General features: G+C 50.2%; 1 protein-coding gene across 1 annotated transcript; it reads right to left on the reverse strand.

The window, feature by feature from the left end:
- Positions 1-2,715: 2,715 nt before the first annotated feature.
- ARHGAP36 (Rho GTPase activating protein 36) lies at positions 2,716-17,948 on the reverse strand. The gene is made up of 12 exons (XM_026848598.1): positions 17,779-17,948; positions 17,017-17,102; positions 13,830-13,986; positions 10,878-10,940; positions 9,353-9,609; positions 8,180-8,375; positions 7,756-7,811; positions 7,116-7,266; positions 6,421-6,569; positions 5,576-5,746; positions 4,329-4,426; positions 2,716-3,318 (listed from the first exon to the last, which is right to left on the reverse strand). Exons 2-12 carry the CDS (start codon positions 17,056-17,058, stop codon positions 3,180-3,182), a joined length of 1,479 nt encoding a protein of 492 aa, XP_026704399.1. The 5' UTR covers positions 17,059-17,102; positions 17,779-17,948; the 3' UTR covers positions 2,716-3,179.
- Between the last annotated feature and the right edge of the window lie 4,107 nt (positions 17,949-22,055).

A 22,055-nucleotide genomic window follows, 5' to 3' on the forward strand; every position in this document is an offset into this window, starting at 1 on the left:
TGGCAGAGGAATCAGAGCATGCTTAGGAGATCCTATGGCAGACGTATACAGATCAACAAGTGAGCCCTTCAGCCACTGCTCCACAAAACTTGCTGGCACCTCAGCAATGTTCAGAGCTAGACTGGAACACCAAGGCCTCACATTCAGAGACAAATCACAAGGCTTGTTGAAGAAGGGTAGGATGCAGCATATCTCCTGTAGGAACTACTGTCACCTTCCCCTTTAGAGATGGTGGTAGGAGCAAAGGGCAGACACCGGTGCACAGCCTGAGCTCAGCCTGCCCCAGTCCCTTCATTGCCTACTGTGCCATGGAGCTAGGTCTCCCCTGGGGTGCATCAAGTGAGGTCCACATGATGGAGCCATTCCTGTAAGGACACAGGGGAAGGCTGAGTCCACACTGTCCTGGATGTTTTTCCACCAACCAACCAACCAAAGACCAAGAGCAGTATGTTTTCTTCACCCCATTCCTCCTCTTTGCTCCACCCATCACAGACCTCATGGGAACTCAGGGTCCTTTGGGGATACATCTGCAATTAGGGCAAAGCAGCAGTTCCCCAGGGTCAGGGCCATGAGGACAGGGCTGCCCCATGGGAGAGAAGGCGGCAGCCAAAGGGCCCTGGAGACCCTAGCAGCCTGGGAGGTGCAGGAGCACCCTGGGCACAGCTCCCTTATGGGCCCAGTTTGGCCTGCTGGTACGTGGTTCCACCAAGGGGCCCTCTTGGCCCTTCACTGACACCAGGAAGTCAGAAACTATGGCCCCGTGTGGCAGCCCATGCCCTGGGGTGTGAACCCCAGAGTCACAAACCACTGATGGAGCTTTGGTCCTCCTCTAAACATCCCCGCCCCTCCTCGTCCTCCCTGAGCTGCAGTTCTGCCAAACACTCCAGCCTGGTTTTGTTTTCAAAAGCACTCTTTTATTTTTCAGCCACTTTTGGGAGGGGAAGGAGTGTCAAGTCCTTCAGCTTCTACTCAATGTGCCAGTGTAAACAGAAACATTTTAAACCACAACAAGACAAAAAAAGGAACCATGCTCACACATCAGTGTGCGGCAGCTGTGATGAGGAGCTCATAGCTCCCATGGCTGGGAACTTCTATGGAGATGAATTTCAGTCAGTTCTCTGCCAAGGCTGAGTTTGGGGGAGTTTCAGAGTCATACATGAAACTGGACAATTAAATCCATCGTGGTAGGGAGATTTCTGTCATACATGTGAAACTCTGCTAAATACAACCCGAAATGACAGATGGAAACCTACAGACGGACAAAAGGAAGCAACTGCAAAGCCAAACTCTCTGTGCCCTGTGTTATAAAGCCAGACATTTTTGCCATGATTCATGAGGAATAAGCATCTCTGCAATCATCAGTGTGTATTTCTTGGTTGCTCCGGAGTAAAAGTCATGGATTTGTTGCTGATTTCAGGTAGACCAAATGAGAGGAGCTATGACACCAGATCCATCTGCCCTCAACACTAAAAAAATCCTGGTGTAGCTCATTCCTGTCTTCTTTCTGCCCTGCTGCTCTCCAGCGTTACCCACTTTCTTGCCTTACCTGTCTGCCCTAGTTTTCTACACCATCACACCTCTGGGCACCAGTTCTCTCATCACATCCCTTACCAGCTTCACACCTGCCTGCCCTCTTCTCCACACTCTTCAACTGCATTTCCTTGGAAGTAAGATCTAAACGGTGAACATGACAATTTCAAACCAAGAGACCATAAACTGCAGGATCTCAGAAGACAGACAAAAGACAAAAAATGTTCCATGCAAAAGTCACAGACACCTCTTTGCTGTCTCTTTGACTCCCCTTCCATACATACTGACTTTTTACCATTGATGGTGCTGGCTTGGCTCCTTGTGCTGGACTGGTCCATCCAAAGCTGAGCTTTCTCTGTGCTGCCTGGGGATGGCTGCCCAGAGCATCCCTCCCCATGCTGCTGTTTCACCCAGGGACAACACAGCCCATGGAGGTGACTGGATAAGGGGCTGCCAGGCCACTTCCAGCAGAGTAAATTGAAAGAAAACAACAAAAAATATTTGCTGATAAATTTCATTCTGCCATACCAGCTAGAAATGTATATTTGCATGTAACCGGCATTGAGGTCCAATTCCTGAGCTGTAAGAACAAACCAAACCAGACATTTCTCAGCCAAAACTCATGAAAAGACACCATTACCTATAAAATACATTAGAAGGTTTACTTACTGAATATTAACTCAAGGAAAATTGAAGTTTATAATCATCAGAGTATATTCTTCCCTCTTACTACACCAGCCATATATTTTGGGGTCAATACAGTGTTTTCTGTTTATAAAGTGAGCTGTTTGAAGCCTAGGTTCAGACAAAGAAGCGTGCTGTGATTCATTCTGAACACGGCCAGGCCAGGGTATATTTGCAAGACGGTGCTATTGCTTTACTTCACCGGCATTGCTTTAGCTCCAAGAGAGCTTCCTCTCTGCATAAGCCCGTGGTACAACAACACACAGTAAATGGGATGCCAAAGCATGAAATGCACAAAGCCAAACTGCATTTTCCACCCTCACCACCCTGCTAACGGTCCCCATCCACCTCTGCCTCAGGCCAGACTCCTCCCTGTCTGTGCAAGGGGTCTCAGCACTATCCCCCCCGCCCCCTCCTCCCCATCCCGACCCTGTAAGCAGCCAGCCAGACCCTCAGCAGAGCCCAGAAAATGCCTGGGGGTACCCCAGATGGGGTCTGCTTTAGACCTGAGCCGACAGCTCTTGCACAGCTCTGGGGACAGAAATCTCCTGCCTCAAACTCCCTCGAAGTGGCAGATGGCAGAGGCAGCACTTCAGGCCTGCAAGCATGCTGGCGGCTCTTGGGCTTGCTCCCAGAACCCTCCCCCTTGCACACCACTGCCTACACAACCATGCACACACACGCAGCCACCGCACAAGCACACAGGTTGCTTGGTTGTCATCTAGCAACAAACCCACATGTGGAAAGCCCTGCTGCTGGCAGCCTGCAACCGCCTCTGCTGCTGTGGGGCTGGCCGCGCCACAACAACCTGGCACGTCTGCTGGTACCAAAGAGGCTCCCACAGGCAGTCATGCTCCTTTCACTGCTCCGCTCCTCCAAAGTGGGATAGAAGACTTATTTTTGCTGGGGAAAGGTTGCCCAGTTTTGTCCACAGAAGGCAGTGCATAGGGCCTGGGCCAGGCTTGCTAGATGCCAAAGTCCAGGTTTAGGAACGAGACGCTGCTGTACAACTCTGATGAGAAGGAGTTGCTCTCCAGGGTGTGGGTCTGACCTGGCTGAGGGGATGGAGCGTGCTCCTCTGTTGAATCCTCACTCTCTGTCCTCCTAAGAAAGTTAAAAAAAAAACCAAAACCAAAAAAGATAGGTTATTTGCAAACTGCTTCTATTGTCAACTCCACACCTAAACAGCCTCTAGCAGATCCCCAAAGACTTGCCGTCTCTTTGGACAGTCCCGAAAGGAACGTGAAGACAGACAAGGAACAGTAGCAGAGATAACTTGTAAGGTCTGTGGTTGGGAGAAACCATTTCGCACAGGACAGTCCATGTTTGCTGAAGGAGTCACCAGCTCTACAAGGAGACTGGAGGCTGTGGAGCATGCCCTGCTTCCGATCACAGGGGAGCAAAATACCTCCTGTGTTATGTGCCATGATTGTGGGCCCAAATCATGGGACACAAGGCCCTTTTACCCCACCTTCTTTAATCACAAGGAAGGGCATGAGCTCACACTCGGAGCCTCTGTGGGACCATCCTATCTTGCAGTCAAAAAGCAGATGTACAGACATAGCTGACCGTCACACTCACAGACACATGCGCACACAGATGCACACAAGACAGGAAAAAAAATGCACAGAAATGCAGACACCACCAAGGGTGAAGAAAATTTGGAGGAGGCTAGTGATGGAGCTGAAAATGGAGCAGGCATCGGTGTGTGGGCCTGACAGGCTGGGGCAGCAGAGTGGTCTAGGGCGCAGCAGGACAAGAGCTGTGTAGGTTCGCACACAGAAAGGTGTGTGCTGTAAAGGAGTTCTGCTGCAGGGCAGATCTGGATAAAGGAAAGAGCATGTCATGGGCTGGGGAGATAAAAAGGAGAATAGGGAGCTCCAGGGGACAGAAAAGCTGGGATGTTTCAGCTGTCAGGCGTTAGCACAGAAAGTGAAGGATTTTAGCTGGGGAGCTCATGACTGAAAGTGGTGGAAGGAACAGCAAAGATGGGCAGGAAGATCAGCAGGATTTGTCAGTCACTTGCCAGCAGCACGGTGAGTGTTGCTGCAGGAAAGCTTTGTCCCCATGCAGTGAGGTGCCCTCCAGCAGCACTGCGCCTCGCCAGGACTTACAGCATGGTGTTGAACTTCCTGCGCAAAAGGTAGTCGATGACATCGGGATCTGTCTGAAATAGCCTCCTTAGGATGTCAAGTTGCATTTCTGGAGAGACCTGGGAAGGATATACACACACACTTGCACACGGCATCTCCTCCTCTCTGGAGGAAAACGAGCAGAGGCAGCCAAGGACAGCAAAAGGATTCCAGGTCAATACAGACTCGCTGTGTTGGTGTCACATCCCACACACCTCCCGGGGTCTGAGCAGGATCTCAGCCCCTGCTTTCCCCACACTAACCCCGGTCCTTTGGCGCCCTGCACACCTGACAGGGCTTTTTAGCCATCTGAAATGTCACACAGACCTGTAGAAAACAGACATTTCTGGTATTTCTCAGGAATTTCCCAGGTCCTCTCCTAAAAGCAGGGCCAGGAGGACTGCTCAGTGTATGCTCTTACTGATCCAGGGGGTTTCTGACAGGGTTTCAGAACAGCTGCACAGCCTCCACTGTGGGATGGCACCCACCTACAGGTCTGGACAGGACCCAGAGAGGTACGAGCTTTCCATCCTTGGAAATGAAATAGACCCCAGCTGAACACAGCCCTGATCTAGCTTTGAAGTGAGCCCTGATCTGGTTGGTCTACAAACCTTTATGTGACTCTAAAAGATGCTTTTGGGAACTCCAGGTTGATGCATCCCCTAGGAGAGGATAAGCACTCCCTGTCTCACGCTGATGGTCCAAATCATCCACTGAAGAGTAGAACTGAAGCAACCCCATCCTTCACTACCCTCACTAGCTCTCCCCACTACTAGACATCCTCCCCACATCTGCCTGAGGCTGTGGCACCTCTACCTCAAGCTATTACCTTCTAGGTCCTTCCTTCTTCTAGTCTCCCATTTCTTCCTCTGCTTTCCCGCCTTACTGAGACTTTAGGGGAGAATTTGTACCACTTCTGCAGTGGGTTTTGGCCAGTTGTTTTCCATCCCAAACAAGCTCAGTCAGACATCACTGGTGTGGAAAGCAACAGAAAAGACAGGACCTGTTCATGGCATGACCTTGAGCTCTGCCTTCACGATGCCAGTAACAAACCATCCCAAATTAATATTGACACCTGCCATGAGGAATGAAACACATTTTCATGAGATGACTTGAGTTACCTGTTGCTAAAATGTGACTGTGAATCTATCCCTCCTTCTGCTGCCATTAGAAGGGTTCAGAGGGGAAGGAAAGGTCTAGAAAAGCTGCCCTGAGAAAGCCTTACCTACCATGAACAAGGTCTGGTAGTGCTCAATCAACCTCTGGAGCACCAGTATGATGGCACTGCTATCTTCAAAGTTCATGGCACCAGCATCTTTCTCCCCAGGCTTCTCTTTCTGAAGGATGTTGGGACCAAAGATAGTGGCCAAGTTTGAAACTGTCATTTTATTCCCAGGAATCTAGCAAGCAAGCAAAAAAAGAAACTGCAGATGATAGATGCATTGGCATGAGATGTCCCAGGATAGCCTCACCCACTCCAAGGCAGGAACACAATCTGCTGAGTGAGGCCAGGGTGTTGATCTGGGTCCAGTTTAGTCCTTTCCAAGCTGGTAGAATTTTCCAAACTAGGCCAGCATAAAGTGTTTATGGTGCTGGCGCACATGCTCACCCACTCCTTGCATCAGGGCCTCCATTCCCATCTACCTTCCTTTCACAATCCCTTCCAAAAAGGTAACAATCAGTATTTCTGTATCATCTTACAGTATGAGACAAAGTCAGTCTCTTCAAATCACAGATAGACTTGGTGCTCAAGTGGTCCAGAGAAACCAAAATCAACCTCAATGCACGATCGTAAGTCCTTCATGAAAGATGGAGGTGGAAAACCAGAATTAGTTCACAAAAAATGCCCCTTGTGCTGCCTATGGACACACAACAAGGTTTCTCTTGGGTTACTGCAACCCAGAAAATCACTTAACTGGACAGAGAGCAACACAGACCTGCGATGGACAGGGGGATTTATCAACAGTTTGGTTTCACCTGGGCTTGCAAGAAGCTCTGCTTGGTTTTAACCCACGACCAATGAAGTTTGAGCAACCCCCTCTTCACGCAGTGGACCCACTTGGGCCAGCCTTACCTCCTGGCCATCAGGGCCCCAGGAGCTCTCGGCATGCCGGGCCACCTCGCTGAGGAACCGCAGGAGCCGGTGCAGCGTGTCGCTGTGGCAGGGCGGCAGCAGGAAGAGCAGCAGCTGGAGGGCAGCCAGCTGTGCCGGACCCTCCATGGCTAGGCAGAGAGCATACCGTTAGTTAGTGCAGTTCCCAGCCCGCTAGGCACTCACATACCTGAGCTTGAGGGCAGAGGTTGACTCATACATCCCCCTAAAACCCTGCACACCTCTGCTCCCCGCTGCATGTGCCCTGCCTTGCTCCCTGACACGGCACAGACTGAGAGCAAGCCCTTTGGTGTGTAGCTGCTCGTTTTTGATGTAGAAGCAGGGATTCAAAGTCTTGGATTTGGAGAGAAGGATGGCAAAAGGGAAGCAAAGAGATGGTGAGGGAGATCAAGAAAGAGTGATGCTGGAAGCTGTGGAGACTGCTTAAAAACTCAGTCATTCGAAATATGGAGGGTAGGGAGACCTGGGCAGAGAATTTGCAAAGACACCTTTGCAGGCCACACAAACTGCTGGGCTGAGCTCCTCTGCAGCATGCTGAACCGTGCTGGGACCTGGTGCTCAACCAGGTAATTGCACAGGAAGAAAAGTATCTTTTTTTTCCTTACAAAACTAAATGTGGCCTGTGCAGAGTGAGTCTCTGCATTCTGGGTACTCACAGGTGGTGCTGAGGAAGGCTGCATAAAGCTCTCTGGGAATCAGTGAATCCGGCATGTCCCGAAGAAACTCTTTGAGCAGAGCAGCCACATCATGAACGCTTTGATGTTCATCCAAGAAAACATCCAGTCCTCGGTCAAACTCTTCCCTCAGCTTAAAGATGGAAGAAAGGAGAAGAATAAAATCAAGTCAATTTTTTATGAGCCATGCTGTCAGGAACTGCCCCTGTACAGAGCTACTGCAATGGCAGGACAGGAGGGTTGGCTACTCCCAATGTCCCCCTGATCCAGGGCACCCCCAAAGAAGGCATGCCAGAGCCCAGGAACCTGCTGCTGCCCAGAGGATGGGCCATGGGGCCAGAAGGAGCTGCTGGCTGGTGAAGGGAGCCCAGAGTGGCTCTGAAGTGCCATCCAGAGGATGGTGGCTCATCTTCTAAAGGCAACTGGGAGAGATGAAGCCTGTTCTCCATGTGTGGGATAAGGACCCAGCCGCAGGTTACAGGTTGTCTGTGACCCAGCATGTGCCTGTGATATTTTAGACCTCTCCACATCAGTGTCTGCTTTATTCATTCCGCACACATACAAGCACCTGTCCTTTGGATATGGCACTGCTACAGAGGAAGCAGTAAATGTCTCACTTTACCTGCTGAACTCTTTTCTTGGAGCTCCCAACCCGGAAGATGCCCACCGTTTGGAGACCTGGGAGACAGACAGGTTAGTGCTCTGCACTCCCACAGCCCCCTGCCACCCTAACTAGTCCTTGGAGCACCTCAACATCATGGAAGTGGTTCTTTTGCACTGCATGTAAGGCAGCACGTCCTTCCCCACTCTTGGCAGTGGGGTTAAAAAGAAAGGGTTTGGAGCAATAAGATTTTCTGGGATGCTACACCCAGCCCAGAGGACTCTCCCTGAGCAGCTTTTTGGGAGCATGCCCTGCCCCAGGAATCAGCTCCTTCCTCCCATCTTGGGGAACAGCCAGACCACACTGCCCCAGCCCACCACATATGATGGGTTTTACCAACCTACTGTGGGACAGACCACCTGGCTGGAGAGACATGCATATTTACCGTGTGTTTCAATGTGTTTGCAACATCTCTCCACAATCCGGGGGACCTGCCAGGTGATGGGATTGAGGCTCAACATCTTTTTCTTGCCCAAGGTTCTCCATGGATCCAGTTCGTGAGGGTGTGACAACTGCAGGGCCTCCAGCAGCTTGGAAGTGTTGTCACTCAGGTCAGTGATGGAGTCCACGGACATTGCCCCCTGAGACGGAGCAGAGGCGATTTGCAGGGTGGCAGAAACTACCCCACAAGGTCCCAGTACACTGTCATTGCTGTGACCTCAGAAGTTTGTGGGGAACACAGAGGTCTACAGAGCCTGTCTGGGGTTGCAAGAGAACCACAGACACCGTTTATCTCCCATGCTTTCATTCATGTGCACTGCTCCTAGCATGAGGTGTTTCTAAACACAGTCTTCCTGCTGGGGCAGACCCGACACCGCATGCAGACATGGGGAAAGAAGAAACATCCCCAAATCTTGCACCTTTGACTGTGCAATATACTGAATTTAGTTACTTGCATTGGAGCTGCTTTACACCAGCGGTTACAGACACTTAGCAAGTGTGGATTTCTACTCCAAAGAGATAAGGCAAACCAAACCCAGCCTAATACCCACCTCCCCTCACAGGAAACAAGGCTAAAGCACAGAAGGTGGCCAAGGCTGACCAGCAACACCGTTGTCGTGCCCTTTGGCGCAAGGGTAGCCCACACTGCAAGCAGAGCAGTTCAGCAGTGCAGCTGATGTCCCCGCAGCAGCGAGGGGTTGGTCTCTCCCTGCTGCGCAGCCAGGGAGACAACATGACCCACCATCAACAGACACAACTTCTGGTGGGAATTTCTCAGGTGCGAGGCCCAGTCTCCAAGACGTGATGCAACAGAAGAGCAGAAAAATCCACACCACTGAGGATGAATCTCCTATTGCTATCGGCCTTTGGCTGCTTGGCCATGTCCTCCTGGTAACTTTGGCTCCATAAGAGCTGAGCTAGTAAAGAGTGTCCCACGCCTCACAGTCCATCTCTTGGGGGAAGTAGGGGCATCCTATTTCCCTGAGGGCAGACTGGGACCAACCATATAACTCACATTCTTTTAAAAAAGACCCTGGGAAACCATATTTATTGCTGAAGTGAGAGCCTCCCCCAACCTGCAGCACGGTCACAGTGCAGCCCATTTTTGTAATCATACCCTTCGCTGGCTCCGGGAGCTGTTGTTGAGAAAAGTTGGGGAAAACGGCTCCTCCAGGAAGACTCCATGGGGTACCAGGCCACAGCTCCCGCCCACTGGGGACCTCTTCTGCCTCTGAGCCTGAAATCTCGTCACTGTTGCTTCCACCTCCAGGCAGAGCCGGCGGCTCTTCTTCACCTCTTCCTGCAGTTGCTTGTAGGCACGATCATTGGCAATAACTTGGAAGAGTGGGATCCCAAAAGTCTGAGGAGAGCAGTCTAGGGAAAAACATGGGAGAAATGGAAAAGTATCACTAGCAGGAAAAAATGAGAGGGAGCTGCAGCAGCACAGGCCAGCTGCCAGGGGCACATGTTCATGCCTGGATAAAATAATTAACCAACAGAAGGGAATACCAGGATACTGTAAAGGTAACCACTGGCAGCAGAGTGAAGAGAACAACATATAAAACCAATTCAATACATGACAAGGAGATCTGTGTCTTGAATGCAGGATGTCAGCCTGTAACTATCCGTGCGCTTGCACGCTGTCCCCTCCTGCTCCTCCTCCAGCTCCCCAGGAGCCCGGGGTGCCTGCGGTGGGTGGAAGGAGCCCGCCCAAGGACCCTGGGCAAAGCTAAAGGGAAGATGATGCCCCTAGAAAGCTCTGGGGCATTGTGTGGTAGGACTCAGTGTGAAGGGCAGCCAGGGAGCCGAGTGAGGAGGGCACGGCATGGGAGATGGCGTGCTGGAGGAAGAGGAAGGAGATGCAGGGAAGCCGGGAAGCCAGCAGGAAAACTGGTCTCCATCAACATGTTTGCTACAGCCTGTCCCAATTTCTCCTGAACTTTCCGCCTCATAAAGATGCCATAGCATCCATGAAGTGGAGACTTCATAAATCACCAGAAATATTTTATAGATTCTTACTAAATTATAACTTCTAGTTTTCTACAGTGTTTGCATCAGCTATGTCTGTTCAAGAACAGTCTTGGTATTAATGGCACTTTCCCCAAATAACTTCCCCCTTCTATACCTCCTTGCAGATGCAAGGAGAGCCCTCCTTATTTCCAGCCTCCACAGTACCCTGAGCCAAGAGGTTTTGCAACTGGAGTACAAGACACTGATCCATTTATTAAAATAACAGACTGCTGCTCAAAAATTTCCTTGAGCAGACTTTGTACTGGTATGAATAAAATTAGTAAGTGCTCACTCCCAGCTGGGTCTGCTCTACACTTCTGGTTTCCCCAGGTTTGTGACTGACATCTTTCAAGGGACAATAAAAAATAACTTGAAGCAGTGAGACCAGTGGCAAAATAGAATTATTAATGTGTGTCTATCTTTAAAAATGCATGTTCATGTACACACATATTTCATCCACACACATATGCATCCCTCCCAGACTCTCTCATGCTTCTGTATGTATTGTTACCCCCCACTCTGGAGAACAGCAAAATAACATGGGACAAAGTACCTTGCTGAATTTGGGCCAAAAATCATCAATTCTATTTGAGAGCAGGGACAAAAACCTGGGTAAAAGGGAGGCTGCTCACCTTTCTTCTCCTTTGAAAAGCTCTCCAGTTTCTGGCGGATGGATTTGCTGCCTTTAGGTGCAACTATGAGGAGAAAAAAACAAACAACTTCAGCTGTCCAAAGGCTGTAGCTTAAAACTGTTCTGGTCACATTTAAATTCTGTATCCATGTTATACATGACTCTGTATTAATGGTGATGTCCTAGCAATTACTTAATGACTCTAATTCATCCTCAGGGGTCTAGTATTGACACTGGAAAAAGGAATATGGCCCCAGAAAAGCTTCTGTGAATATTTTACAGAGCACACACAAATCAGGTTAGACAAAACACATACCACATACTGGTCCTAGAGAGGCAAGCCTTGCTCTTAAGTCCTCCCCACATTGCACATCCAGGGACAGCAGCCAGCAGCAGGGAACTGAAAATTCATTCACTGCCCACCCTAAATCCTTCCAGAATACATCACCCTGTTCTGGCTTGTGCTCCTTATGCCTGAAAGGTTATCTTCCTAGAAACAATTTATATATTTGTTTGGGTTATCTTGTAAGATTTAGAAGAAAGTTATGAATGTTGGTATGAACAACATGTGTGTAAAAGAGTAGCCTACATTAATTATTCTGCAGCACCATACGTATTGTTTCATTCAAATGACCAGATGAAGAACAACCTGGAGACAAAAAACACCCAGCTAAGGAAACAAAGGGCCAGCAACACTCCACTGTTTCAGCATAGAGTTAGGAGGAGTGACTCAACGTGCTGAGGTGGAGCATCAGCATAACTCTCCAGTTCTAAAGCTGCGCAGATGTTCCTAAGGGAAACAAACCATGAGGCAGCAGAGACTAAAGAAACTACCAGAATCCCCCTGCCCAGAAAGCCTGAGTCAGTACCTCCATGACAGAGTAACGCGTACGATCCATGACAAACCTAGGAGATAAGGACAACTTATTTTCTCTGAGATGCATTAGAGCAAGCTCGATGCTGTGCATCCTTCAAAGATTTCATCTTTCCTGGTTATCTACTTTTCAAACCACAGACTTGTTCTTGCAGACTTAGCAAAAATGAGATGTAGTGCCCATGACGTGTTTGCTCTGTAGCTCAGGAAGGTTATCCTGAAGGAGGCTGTTTGCTATAAGGTCTGAGATGCTGCAGAAGTTTGTTGGGGTTGAATGAGGTAAGGACTCTTGGAAGGAAAAGAGAATCCCAGAAGGTATCAAAGCTGAAGTCTGCCCTGAAGGATTGGTCACAAGGGGATGCACACCCCATGATCCTCATTGTCTAGGTATCTGGAGATACAAGGATTAAAAGAGGTGCTGAACCCCTTTTCCCTGAGGGAAATAATAACATCCTGCCTGTGCGATGGCAGGAATTTCATGTGGGTAGATGCTGCGGAGCAAGTACAGACAGGTGGATGGACCCAAATAGAGACCGTGCAGCCCAAATTCAGGCATTGCCAACATTGTGAACTACCCTTTAAAACGCTGAGATAGGAAAATTATATTGCAAGTGGAATAGTTTCATAGCTAATCCTCGGCATCTCACATTGACTCCCAGTCAACTAACTACAAAAAGAACAATTAGCAGGTAGAAATCTGAAGTATACAAAGATGGACAAAAGGAAGGAGGGATTCCCCAACAGCAGCTGCTTCCTTCAAAAACCACAGGAACATGAGAGTGACATTGAAAATACACACAAGGATGAGATCAGGACTTTGCAGTCCCCTGCACTTATCCCGCAGGAAGAGAGGAGCCCATCAGACAAGATGCAGCACACTTAACAGCAAGGAAGGAAATTTTTTTATTTTTCCACTGAACTGTTCCCTAAAGAAGCTACTGCTGCAGGGTATCACTGAAAATGGGGTCACAACAGCTCAAAATAAAAAAAAAAAGAACCAGGATATTTGTGGTTGGAGACCCTCAGGGACTTAAAGGCAGTCTGTGATGGCTGGTGCTGCAGCCCTGGGGCAACTGGAATTTCTGGGAATGAGAAGGGAGTTTTCTCTCTTTTAGTCTTCTTGAAGGCATTTCACTGCATGAAATCTTCCAAATATTAGTTAAGACAGGATATGAAACTTGGATGTCATCCCGAGTAAGTACTTGCTGTCCAGTATGAAGTTGAGCATTAGGAAATGCTCCTTCCCTGGGACAGGTCCCCAAAGATGTGAGGGGCTCCATCCTTTGGAAGTGCCAGCCCCAGCTGCCCTGGGCTGGTGCTGGTGACAGCCCTGCTGTGAGCAGGCAGTGGGGCTGGGGACCCCCGAGCTCCCTCTGCACCTGTACTGCTGGTACCACGCAACCCCAGGGCTGGTGAGCTGTAGGCATCTCCTGTCCTACTGGGATGCCAAAATACAGTCCGGGGCAGAGGAGGCACTTCAGGGTGGTCTTTCCACCCTTGAGTAACAAGTAAATTCAGGAAGGAGTCAGCTGATCCCCAACTGACAGTGCGTGCTTGGCTAGATGTGTAGATGTCAGGGGATGCAGAGAGCTACGTATGTCTCTGTAGGCCAGGACAGGGGAGCTCAGGCCCTGTGGAGCTTCTGTATTTATCTGCCCATTAATTTCAGTAGCACATCTCTAGCCTTGCACAAGCCCCATCCCAGCATCAGGACTCTGTGCTGGACGTCATTCCAAAAAGCAAAGCTTGTCCCATCCCAATGGCATTAAGATAGTCTCAGTGGGAGACCTTGCCAAGTCATATTCCATCTGGTTTGGATTAGGGGGATCAGAGGCAGACAACAGGCAAGGTCATATTCTCACACTACTATGGACACACAAATCCTCCTCAAAAGACTGATTAGGCCTTTGAGGCTCAGACCAAAGCAGGGAACAAAAAATAAAATGCACCAAAATGTGCCACAAATGTTCTTCCATAAACATCATCCCGTGTTACGAAGTGCAAGCATGGGGATGAGCAGCAGCAATGACTCAGACCTCAGCCCTCCCTCAGCAGGCGCCATCCTCTCCCATCCTCTACCTTTAGCCAGGCTGAGATCTCCAACAAGCAGCTTCTCCTGCAGCTGGTAGAGAGCAATCTCTTGCAGACTTGCTCTTTCCAACTCCGAAAGGCTGTGCAGAGGCACAGGCTGCATTTTGGTGCTTTGTCCTGGCAGAAGAGCTGAGATAAAGGTCCTCTGAAAAACATATATATGTATATATACAAAAATAAGAGTCAGGAGCACAACATAGAGACACCTGCTTTAGGAGAGAAGCTGTTGAAAATGCTGCAGGGTGTCTTTGCAATGCAGGAGACACTTGTCCCCCTTTCACCTCTCCAAAGAGCCAGCTGATCTGTAGGTGCCCCAGCCACACCATCTCACTTTAACCTTCCAAGCAAAGACCTTGGAGGCATCAGGGAGTACATGAGGGAACTCAGAGAGCTCCCTGGCCAATTCTAGCTAGCTCCCTAGCCAATCCTGGCTAGCCAGAGGAGGGACTGTGGTCCTGATGCTGGGACTTGGCTACTCTTCACAACGCAAAAATAGCTCCTGGCTGGCATCAGGCTCAAGACCACGCTCCATGTGAGCAAAGTCAGGAAGGAGGCAAGTCTGACCATCTCCTTACCAAACCTAAAAGGCACAATGTGTTCCAAAGCACAACAGACACTTGTGCAAGGGAAACTGCACTAAGCAGCACTTCACCCTGCCTGGGCTGACACCTTATCTAACACACTTCTCTTCCCACCTGAGAGCTGCTCAGCAAACAACAAACACACAGAGTCAGGGGCTCCATCCCAGTGTGTCCCATGCTGTGCCCATAGACCTAAACCTCAGTTGCAGGTATTGGCGGCTACATTGGAACCAACTCTGGATACATCCAGACTTGGACTTTCTTCGCCCTTTCATTCCCCCTAAAAAGTGGCACCTAACGAAAAGCTCCTCCTGGCTGCTACGGCAGCCTGAGCATTTCTCAGCTTCTCCCTGATATCTGCCTTGCATCGCCCCTGCCCTCCAATGATCTCCACCAAGTAAGGGGGCCTGAAACTTTTGACACGATGTTAAGAGGTCCCAGCAGCCCATCTTCTTACCAATCAGATGAACAGTGCTCCCGGCCAGCCCCTGACTGCGGCTCAATGCAAGCAAAACCATGAGCTCTGGGTGGAAAGGGCTTGGCACGAGATACCAGCCTCAGACTGGTCTTTGGAGGATGCTGTGCAGACATACAGCCCTCCTTCACCCACATCCCACCACATGCTGGATCTGAGGTATGAGTAGTAACTGAGGAGGGGTGACCTCCTGAGAGCAACTTGCGTGGCTCCGACTCGAGCTGGTTTAGGGTGGCTGTTCCATGTGGGGATGCGAGGCTGCTGCTCCCTCTCTCCTCCTACTGCTGCATTGGGTGGGGAGAGGCTAGATGGATGCTTCCCCCTCTACAGAAAGGTGGGTGTAGCTTCTGTCCAGGGTGGGTGAAAAAAGCTTTGGGGTTTGGGGTTTTTTTTTAGTTATAAAAAATTTCTAAAACCTAAAAAGCAGCACACATCCCACTAAAGACATACGGCCCCCTTTTATTCACTAGCTCTTCTTTTCTGCCTTTCCCCCCCATTTAAAATTGGTTTATTTCTTAATTTAATACTCAACACTGAACTTCACCTCTTGTAAACTGGACACTTCCAGCACCAGCCAGCACTGCCAAAGCTTCACCAACATCTTTACCCTCAGCCAGCCAGGATGCAGCCCACAGCCCCACATGGATCACAGCCAAATGCTGAAGGCCCCATCCCCTCTCCCACATCTCCCGGTTGTTTGCAGCCTCCTGGAGAGGCCACGCAGGAACCTGCACTGGCTCCCATCTCCTCACCATGCACTGATGTGGGTGCCCCCAGCCTGCCACACCCCGCGACACCTCCCCAGCACCCAGTGAGCCCAGCCATGGTCCAAAGAGCAAAAAGCAGCAGTAAACAGAGGAAAGGAACAAGGTTGTCAGCATGCACATAGAAAAGATGTGGTCAGAGTACAGGCTATGAAACGAGCCTTTCCAAAGACAGCTTTAAGGCAGTAATGAAAAATATAAATGCCTGAAAATCTCCTAGAGCCAGTGATAAGGGTGAGAACACCCTGGAGTGTGACAAGGCAGCACAGCACCAGCTGCACACCTCCATCCCCTGTGCCTGGGGACGGCTGTTGTCTGGGGCAATGTTTCTTTAGGCCAGGTTTTCAGTTTCTAAAGATATTTAGAAAGTTACATAATTTTTTAAAAAAATAAAGAGTTGTCATAAGCTCCCTAGAAGGGCACACCAAAAAGGGAATTCAGCTAAAAGCGAAAATATTCTTGAAACATTTGATGCTTAATACAAAAAATATGTGCCTCAGCATGGGTGTGGTGACAAACGCGAGATGCAGCATAGCCCAGCCACCTGGCACAGCTCAACACCTCGGGACGATTAAAACTGGGCTGCCCAGGTGACCACGACTGTCTCATATACTGGATTCAGGGGTAAATCACCGAGAAAAAGCTGTTGCAATCCTCATTCTGCAGGCAGACAGATGTAGCACTGACCCCTGCCCAGAGTTTGGGGCTCAGAAGGTGCATTAGCAAAGGGGCCAGAGAGCCACAATACCCGGTTAAATTTTAGGTGAGGCACAGCCCATGGAGGTATTTATGTCTTTCTTGAAAAGGGGCTTTTTCATTATTAAATTATTAAACATCATCAGGAGCTGTTCTTTAGGCTCCACAGCTTGCTTTGGCTGCCCCTCAGCTTTCTGCCCCTCCACATGCTCCCTCTCAGTGCAAGCCCAGCAATCAGCCTTAAATGCAATATGTGGCTTTTTACAACTTTCACCCTGCAAGAAAAAAAAAATTCTGTGGAAGGAAGAAGCAGCCCTTTAGAAACCTATTTTATTTACTGTCTCAATGGGGCTGCATGTAAGAGGTCAGTCTTAAAGTAAAATAAAGAACTGGTCTTACCAAGCTTTGCAAACAGAGATCCCGGGACACGAGCTCCCCCAGCATAGCCTGGGTGGGAGAAGGGGGCACTAATAAAATGTTGGCTTTGACAGGCAAGAACATCTCCACTTGTCAGCAGTGTGTTTCTGCCACCAGAAACGAGACGAGCAGAAGCGTTGCCTGAGCAGGAGCCTCCCGGCAGGACGGGACCAGCTCTGCAGCCAGCAGATGCTGTTGACGGACAGACAAGTCCCTGAGACAGACACACTGAAGGAAATTACCTTTCTGCAGGAGAAGCTCACAGCTCCGGGCAGAGCCCACATTCACAGGGGAGAGATGGAGTCAGAGTCACGGAGGATGCGGCTGCCTTAGGGCAAGGAGGAGGAAACCTGATTAGGAGAGGGAGCAGAAGTGGGAAAGCAGGAAGAAGTGGGGACAAGCAGCTGCTTATCTGTCCCTACAGTAATTGTGATGAGAATAGCCCTATAAAACAACTAGCTTTCTGATAAATTCATTTCAACTGTTAACCCTGAAAAAACTGGCTTTACTTCTTGCACAAGCATGTATCTATGCTTACGGGAGACAGCTAGATGGGGACCATCACCCACAACTTCAGCGCAGGGTGGGTGTCCCTGCCCCGAGGTGGGCGATGCCCTCCAGAGCCCCGCACGGCAGCGGGGCAGGCAGGGGTTGGCAGGAGAGCTCGCTCCAGCCTGGGTGGGCACTGCCACTCCCCACAAGGAGGAACATGCCAGCGCGGAGTGGGGACAAAAGCCAGAGTACCACAAATCGCTCTTCAGAGGGGGATGCCATAGAAGGAATCTTACTAACTTGAAAACAGAAATAAAATGGGAGCGTTAACATGACACTTCCTCTCTGCAGTGACCTCCCCTGCTTATTTTTAGGGTTAGGTCTTATTTAAGAAAATCTCATGGGAATAGCTCAGCTCAGCTACCCCTTCTGTTCTCAAGGAGCTGCAGTTCTTTCCCCATTTTCAGTAGCAAAGTTACTCTTCCCAGCTGGAATGAAGTGCTGGCATTTACCTTCCTTGTTTCCTTCTTGCAGCATGACCGGTGGCAGCCTGGGCTCCCTTCTCTTCCTTCAAGACAACAGATTTTGAAGCAGCATCTCCACTATGTCTTGTAGAGTGGCTGGGGGGACCTTCTCTGCCTGCTGGTGGGAGGAGAAGTGGAGAAGTGATGGAGAGGAGCTGCGGCAGCTGAACACAACCAAGGGGAGGAGAGGGGTGATGAGAAAGTAAATTTTCTGCCAAGAGAAATGAGAGCCAGAAACATTGTGTGGAGAGAGAGGGCAGGGTTACATGGGAAGGAACAGCACTTCCCACGCCTGAGAGTGTTTGTGCCTTGGCAGGGGATCGATCATTGCTCAATCTATCTCCTCTGTCCCTGTGCTTTCCCCACTCTTATCTATCAGTAACCAGGACACTTAATGAGGCGTCAGCTCTTCTGGCAGATGAAACCTGAAAGGGCAATTTGCTGCCTGGGTGTTGGGCAATGAGGGTCAATGGATGGTTTTCACCTTGGCTCTCCATGCAGATCTCTCAATTGCTCCATCTCAGCATCTTCTCAATGACCACGTCTCCAGAGCAGTCAGGCAGGGGCAAGCTGGGCTGGGCAGGTGGCTGCCCTCTGCATCCACGATGGGTCTGAGGGGTGCCCTGCAGAGCTCTGGTGTTGAGGAACTCACAGACCCGACAGGACAGACATACAGCCAGCATCTGCTACTACATGTTGTACGTGGCAGGTTACGGACCCCAGAGAACCTTACCAATCTACAGCAACCAGCACGATGTGAGTATTAACACCCAAAACTGACACCTCCTTGCACATTAACACACCCATGAGCACCTCAGTGAACGCAGCCAGGCTTCTGGTCCGTGACATGGTGATGATTGAGGTGCAACAGCGCGTTCCCCCAGGCGGAGCCGTGCCCCAGCTCTGCCCAGTCCTGCTGCAGCCTTGGTCACAGTGGGGGAGAAGCTGAGCTGAGGACATGGTGCAGAGCCCCAGGAGTCCATCCCATGGCTCCTCTGCAGGGGTCTGCCCGCAGTGCAGAGAAGGGTGCCTGCCAGCATGAGGTTTACTGAAGGACCATCTCTGCTCCCAGGCCCAACACGAAGGGAAACATCTTCAGTCCCTGTCTTTGCTCCAGGCTCGCCCACCAAGATGCACACCAGGTCACGGCACTGGGATGAGGCCTCATCTAGGACCTGTCTTACTGCTGCTGATGTTATCTGGGTAGCTTTCCTCTCAGTAAAGGCTCCCCAGGCCACCCAATGACTGGGCTGTCCCTTGACAGCTGGAGCTGCTGTCCTGGTGCCAGGAGCACTGGGAAGAGTCCTGACTGGGATGTCCACTCACTGGTGGCCCTCCTGTTCCCCATGGGATCACCAGCACCAGTTTCCATATCGTAATACAAACCCCAGGGTGCTCTGACGTGCTCGCTGATGAGCACGAGGTGACATCTGGCTCCTGCCCTCCAGGGCACTGCAGTCCCTCACCATGTTCTGCTAGCCACGCCATGGCACATCCCATCCCAGGACCAGCTCTCAGATCTCCACAGCATCTTTCTTCAGGAGGGTCTGGACTATCCGCAGGCTCCCTTTTAAACTAGACACCTCCTGTTTGGGAGCCAGCTCTGCCCCTGCCTGCTGCCCAAGGGATCTCGGCATCTCCTGATGCAGCAGGCACCAGTTGCCACCAGCTGACTTGCTTCCTTCCCCACAACTCCATTTTGAAAGGCTGCAGCCAAGCTTGCAGCTTCCTCCAAAATGTGCAGCTTTTACGCAGGAACACCCTTTGCAGGCTCTTGCACCTTTGTGGAGGCTGTCAAGTTACCATTTTCTCTGTGCATTGCCTATTGCCCATCTTTGTCACCAAGTGTAAACTGCTGTTGCTGCACCAGATGTCCTCCCTAAACACTGCCATGATCAGCAAACCCTATCTGCTTTGAAGAAGGAGGGAGGCAGTCATGGACCTTGAGTTTGCTGCCCCTTGAGTAATACATCAGAAGAGGCTGGAGAGGAAGCTGAGAGCATTTTGTAGCCATTTGCCACTAACCACTTGCTGGCCCAACACTTGTGAATGCTCTTGAAACTTACTACAATTACAGTGAAGCTCCATGTTAGCAGAGGATTTGGGATGGAGCACCTCCTTTCCTGCAGCAGGCAATGGAAGATAGGTGAGAAAAAGAAAACAGCCCATTAAGATTTGCCCATAAAAAATGTTTATTCCTTAAAAATACAACATTCACCTGCAGTGACACAATGATTCAGAGCATTTCTTTAGAAGTGTTTTCATCTGCTTCCAGTGTAGCAAGCCTTCAGTGTCAGGAGCAAGGAGCGCAGGCAGCCCAGTCCCAACAGAGAGGTTCCCTTCACCTGTGCCTGCTGCCTGCACCCAAGCACAGGAGGCAGCCATTCCCAGAGGGTCTGGTACCTGCAGCAGCATCCCACTCACCTCCTCACTCTCCAGGGAGCCCATCTGCACAACAGATTTCTCCTGGTGGCAAAGAGCACACAAGGGTTCAGGGAAACCTCAGTCCCTCCAGAAGGGCCTTGGTAAAGAAAGCCTAGAGAGGGGAAGAAGCAGGACCCAGGACTCATCTGGCCCTTGCTTGCTTCTACAGCACAGAGCCATCGTTCCATAGGTCCCAGCTCCACTCCCTCCCACTGCCCCACAGAACAACCTGCCTGGTCCACCATGAAACTGCAGAAACAGTCTGAGCCACACCTCAGAGGAGCTCCCCCAGCCACACCAGCTCTCACAGGAGTCTCGTGCTGTCCAAATCACAAATCCCACTCTGCAGCCAATACTCTGGACTGGAGCCTAACAAGTCCTTCTGCTGCAGTAGCTTCTACATTTTAGGTTAAATCCAGCCACTGTGCCCTGCTTATCTGTTTTTTTCCTGATTTTCCTAAGGAGAGGTCTCTGCTGAACACAGACTACCCTGTCCTCTCCCTGCCTGGCAGAACGCAGTGACTTAAGGGATCAGGGTGACGGTGAGAAGTTCCTGCCCGGCACAGCAGGCACATCTCCTCCGTGACTACCTCATCTTCCCCACATACCCTGGCAGTATGGGTACAGGGCTCTGCAAGTGGAACCGAACAGTAACGAGGACTATGGTTCATCTAGGTTGGAGGAGTCACCAAGGTTAAGTCAGCCTACATCTTGTGTCAAAACTGCTTCCACAAAGACAGTAAGATGCGTCATTGTCATAGGAGATTCCCTTCTGAGGTGAACAGAAGGCCCAATAGACCAAACCCACTTCTCAGAGAAGTCTGCTGCCTCCCTCGGGCCCAGGTTAAAGACGTGAAGAGAAAACTCCCCACCCTGTCATGGCCCTGAGATCATTATCCATTATTAATTTTTCAGGTAGGCAGTGGTGAAGTTGCAACAAGAAGTCTGAGGGCAAACAAGAGAGACTTCAGGGCCTTGGGACGACTGGTTAAGGGATCAGGAGCACAAGTAGTGATCTTTATCCTTCCAATTGCAGAGAATGATGAGGGGAGAAACAAGAGCCAGCAGATCAGTACCTGGCTCTAAGCCCAGTGCCACCAGCAGAATGTTGGGGTATTTGATAATAGGTTGATCTACACAACACCAGGCCTGCTGGCAACAGATGGGGTATGCCTGTCTCAAAAGGGAAAAAGGATCTTTACACAGAAGTTAGCAGGGGTCAGTGAAAGAGCTTTGAACTAGATTTGAAGAGGGAAAGGGATAAAACCAGGCTCACTAGAGATAAGCCTGGGGGTGGCACACCACTCTGAAGGACAGCAGACTAGCAAGGTCCTTCCATCTGCTCCGCTTTGTGCCGAGTACACTGGAGCATATTTGAAATGTCCCTGTACTAATGTGGGCAGCACCTCAGCCATCTCAGTGGGGGTAGGGGATGGAGATCCATGCAGTAGCAAAGACACAAGGGTTGTTGATGTGTTAAAAACCATGGAAGCACCTGAGAACAATCACATAGGAATTAGGGCTTTTTCCCCAGAAAAGGTAATGGGATCAAATAGCCCAATAAGGGCATCTACACCAATGCACACAGTATGGGCAACAAAGAGGAGGAGCTGGAAGCCATGGTGCAGCTGGAAAAGTATGACATGGTTGCCCTCATGAAAACCTGGTAGGATGACTCGCACAACTGGAGTGCTGCAATGAGTGGCTATAACTCTTCAGAAGGGCTAAGCAAGGAAGAAGAGATGGTGAGTACCCCTGTACATCAAGAAGAGTTTTGACTGTTTGGAGCTTGGCGATCCCGTGGGCAGCCAGGGACAAGTAGTGACCCCAGGGCTCAATGA

The sequence above is a fragment of the Athene cunicularia genome (genome assembly GCF_003259725.1).
Source record: "Athene cunicularia isolate RWA chromosome 4 unlocalized genomic scaffold, athCun1 chr4_part3, whole genome shotgun sequence".
Taxonomy (NCBI): Eukaryota; Metazoa; Chordata; class Aves; order Strigiformes; family Strigidae; genus Athene; species Athene cunicularia.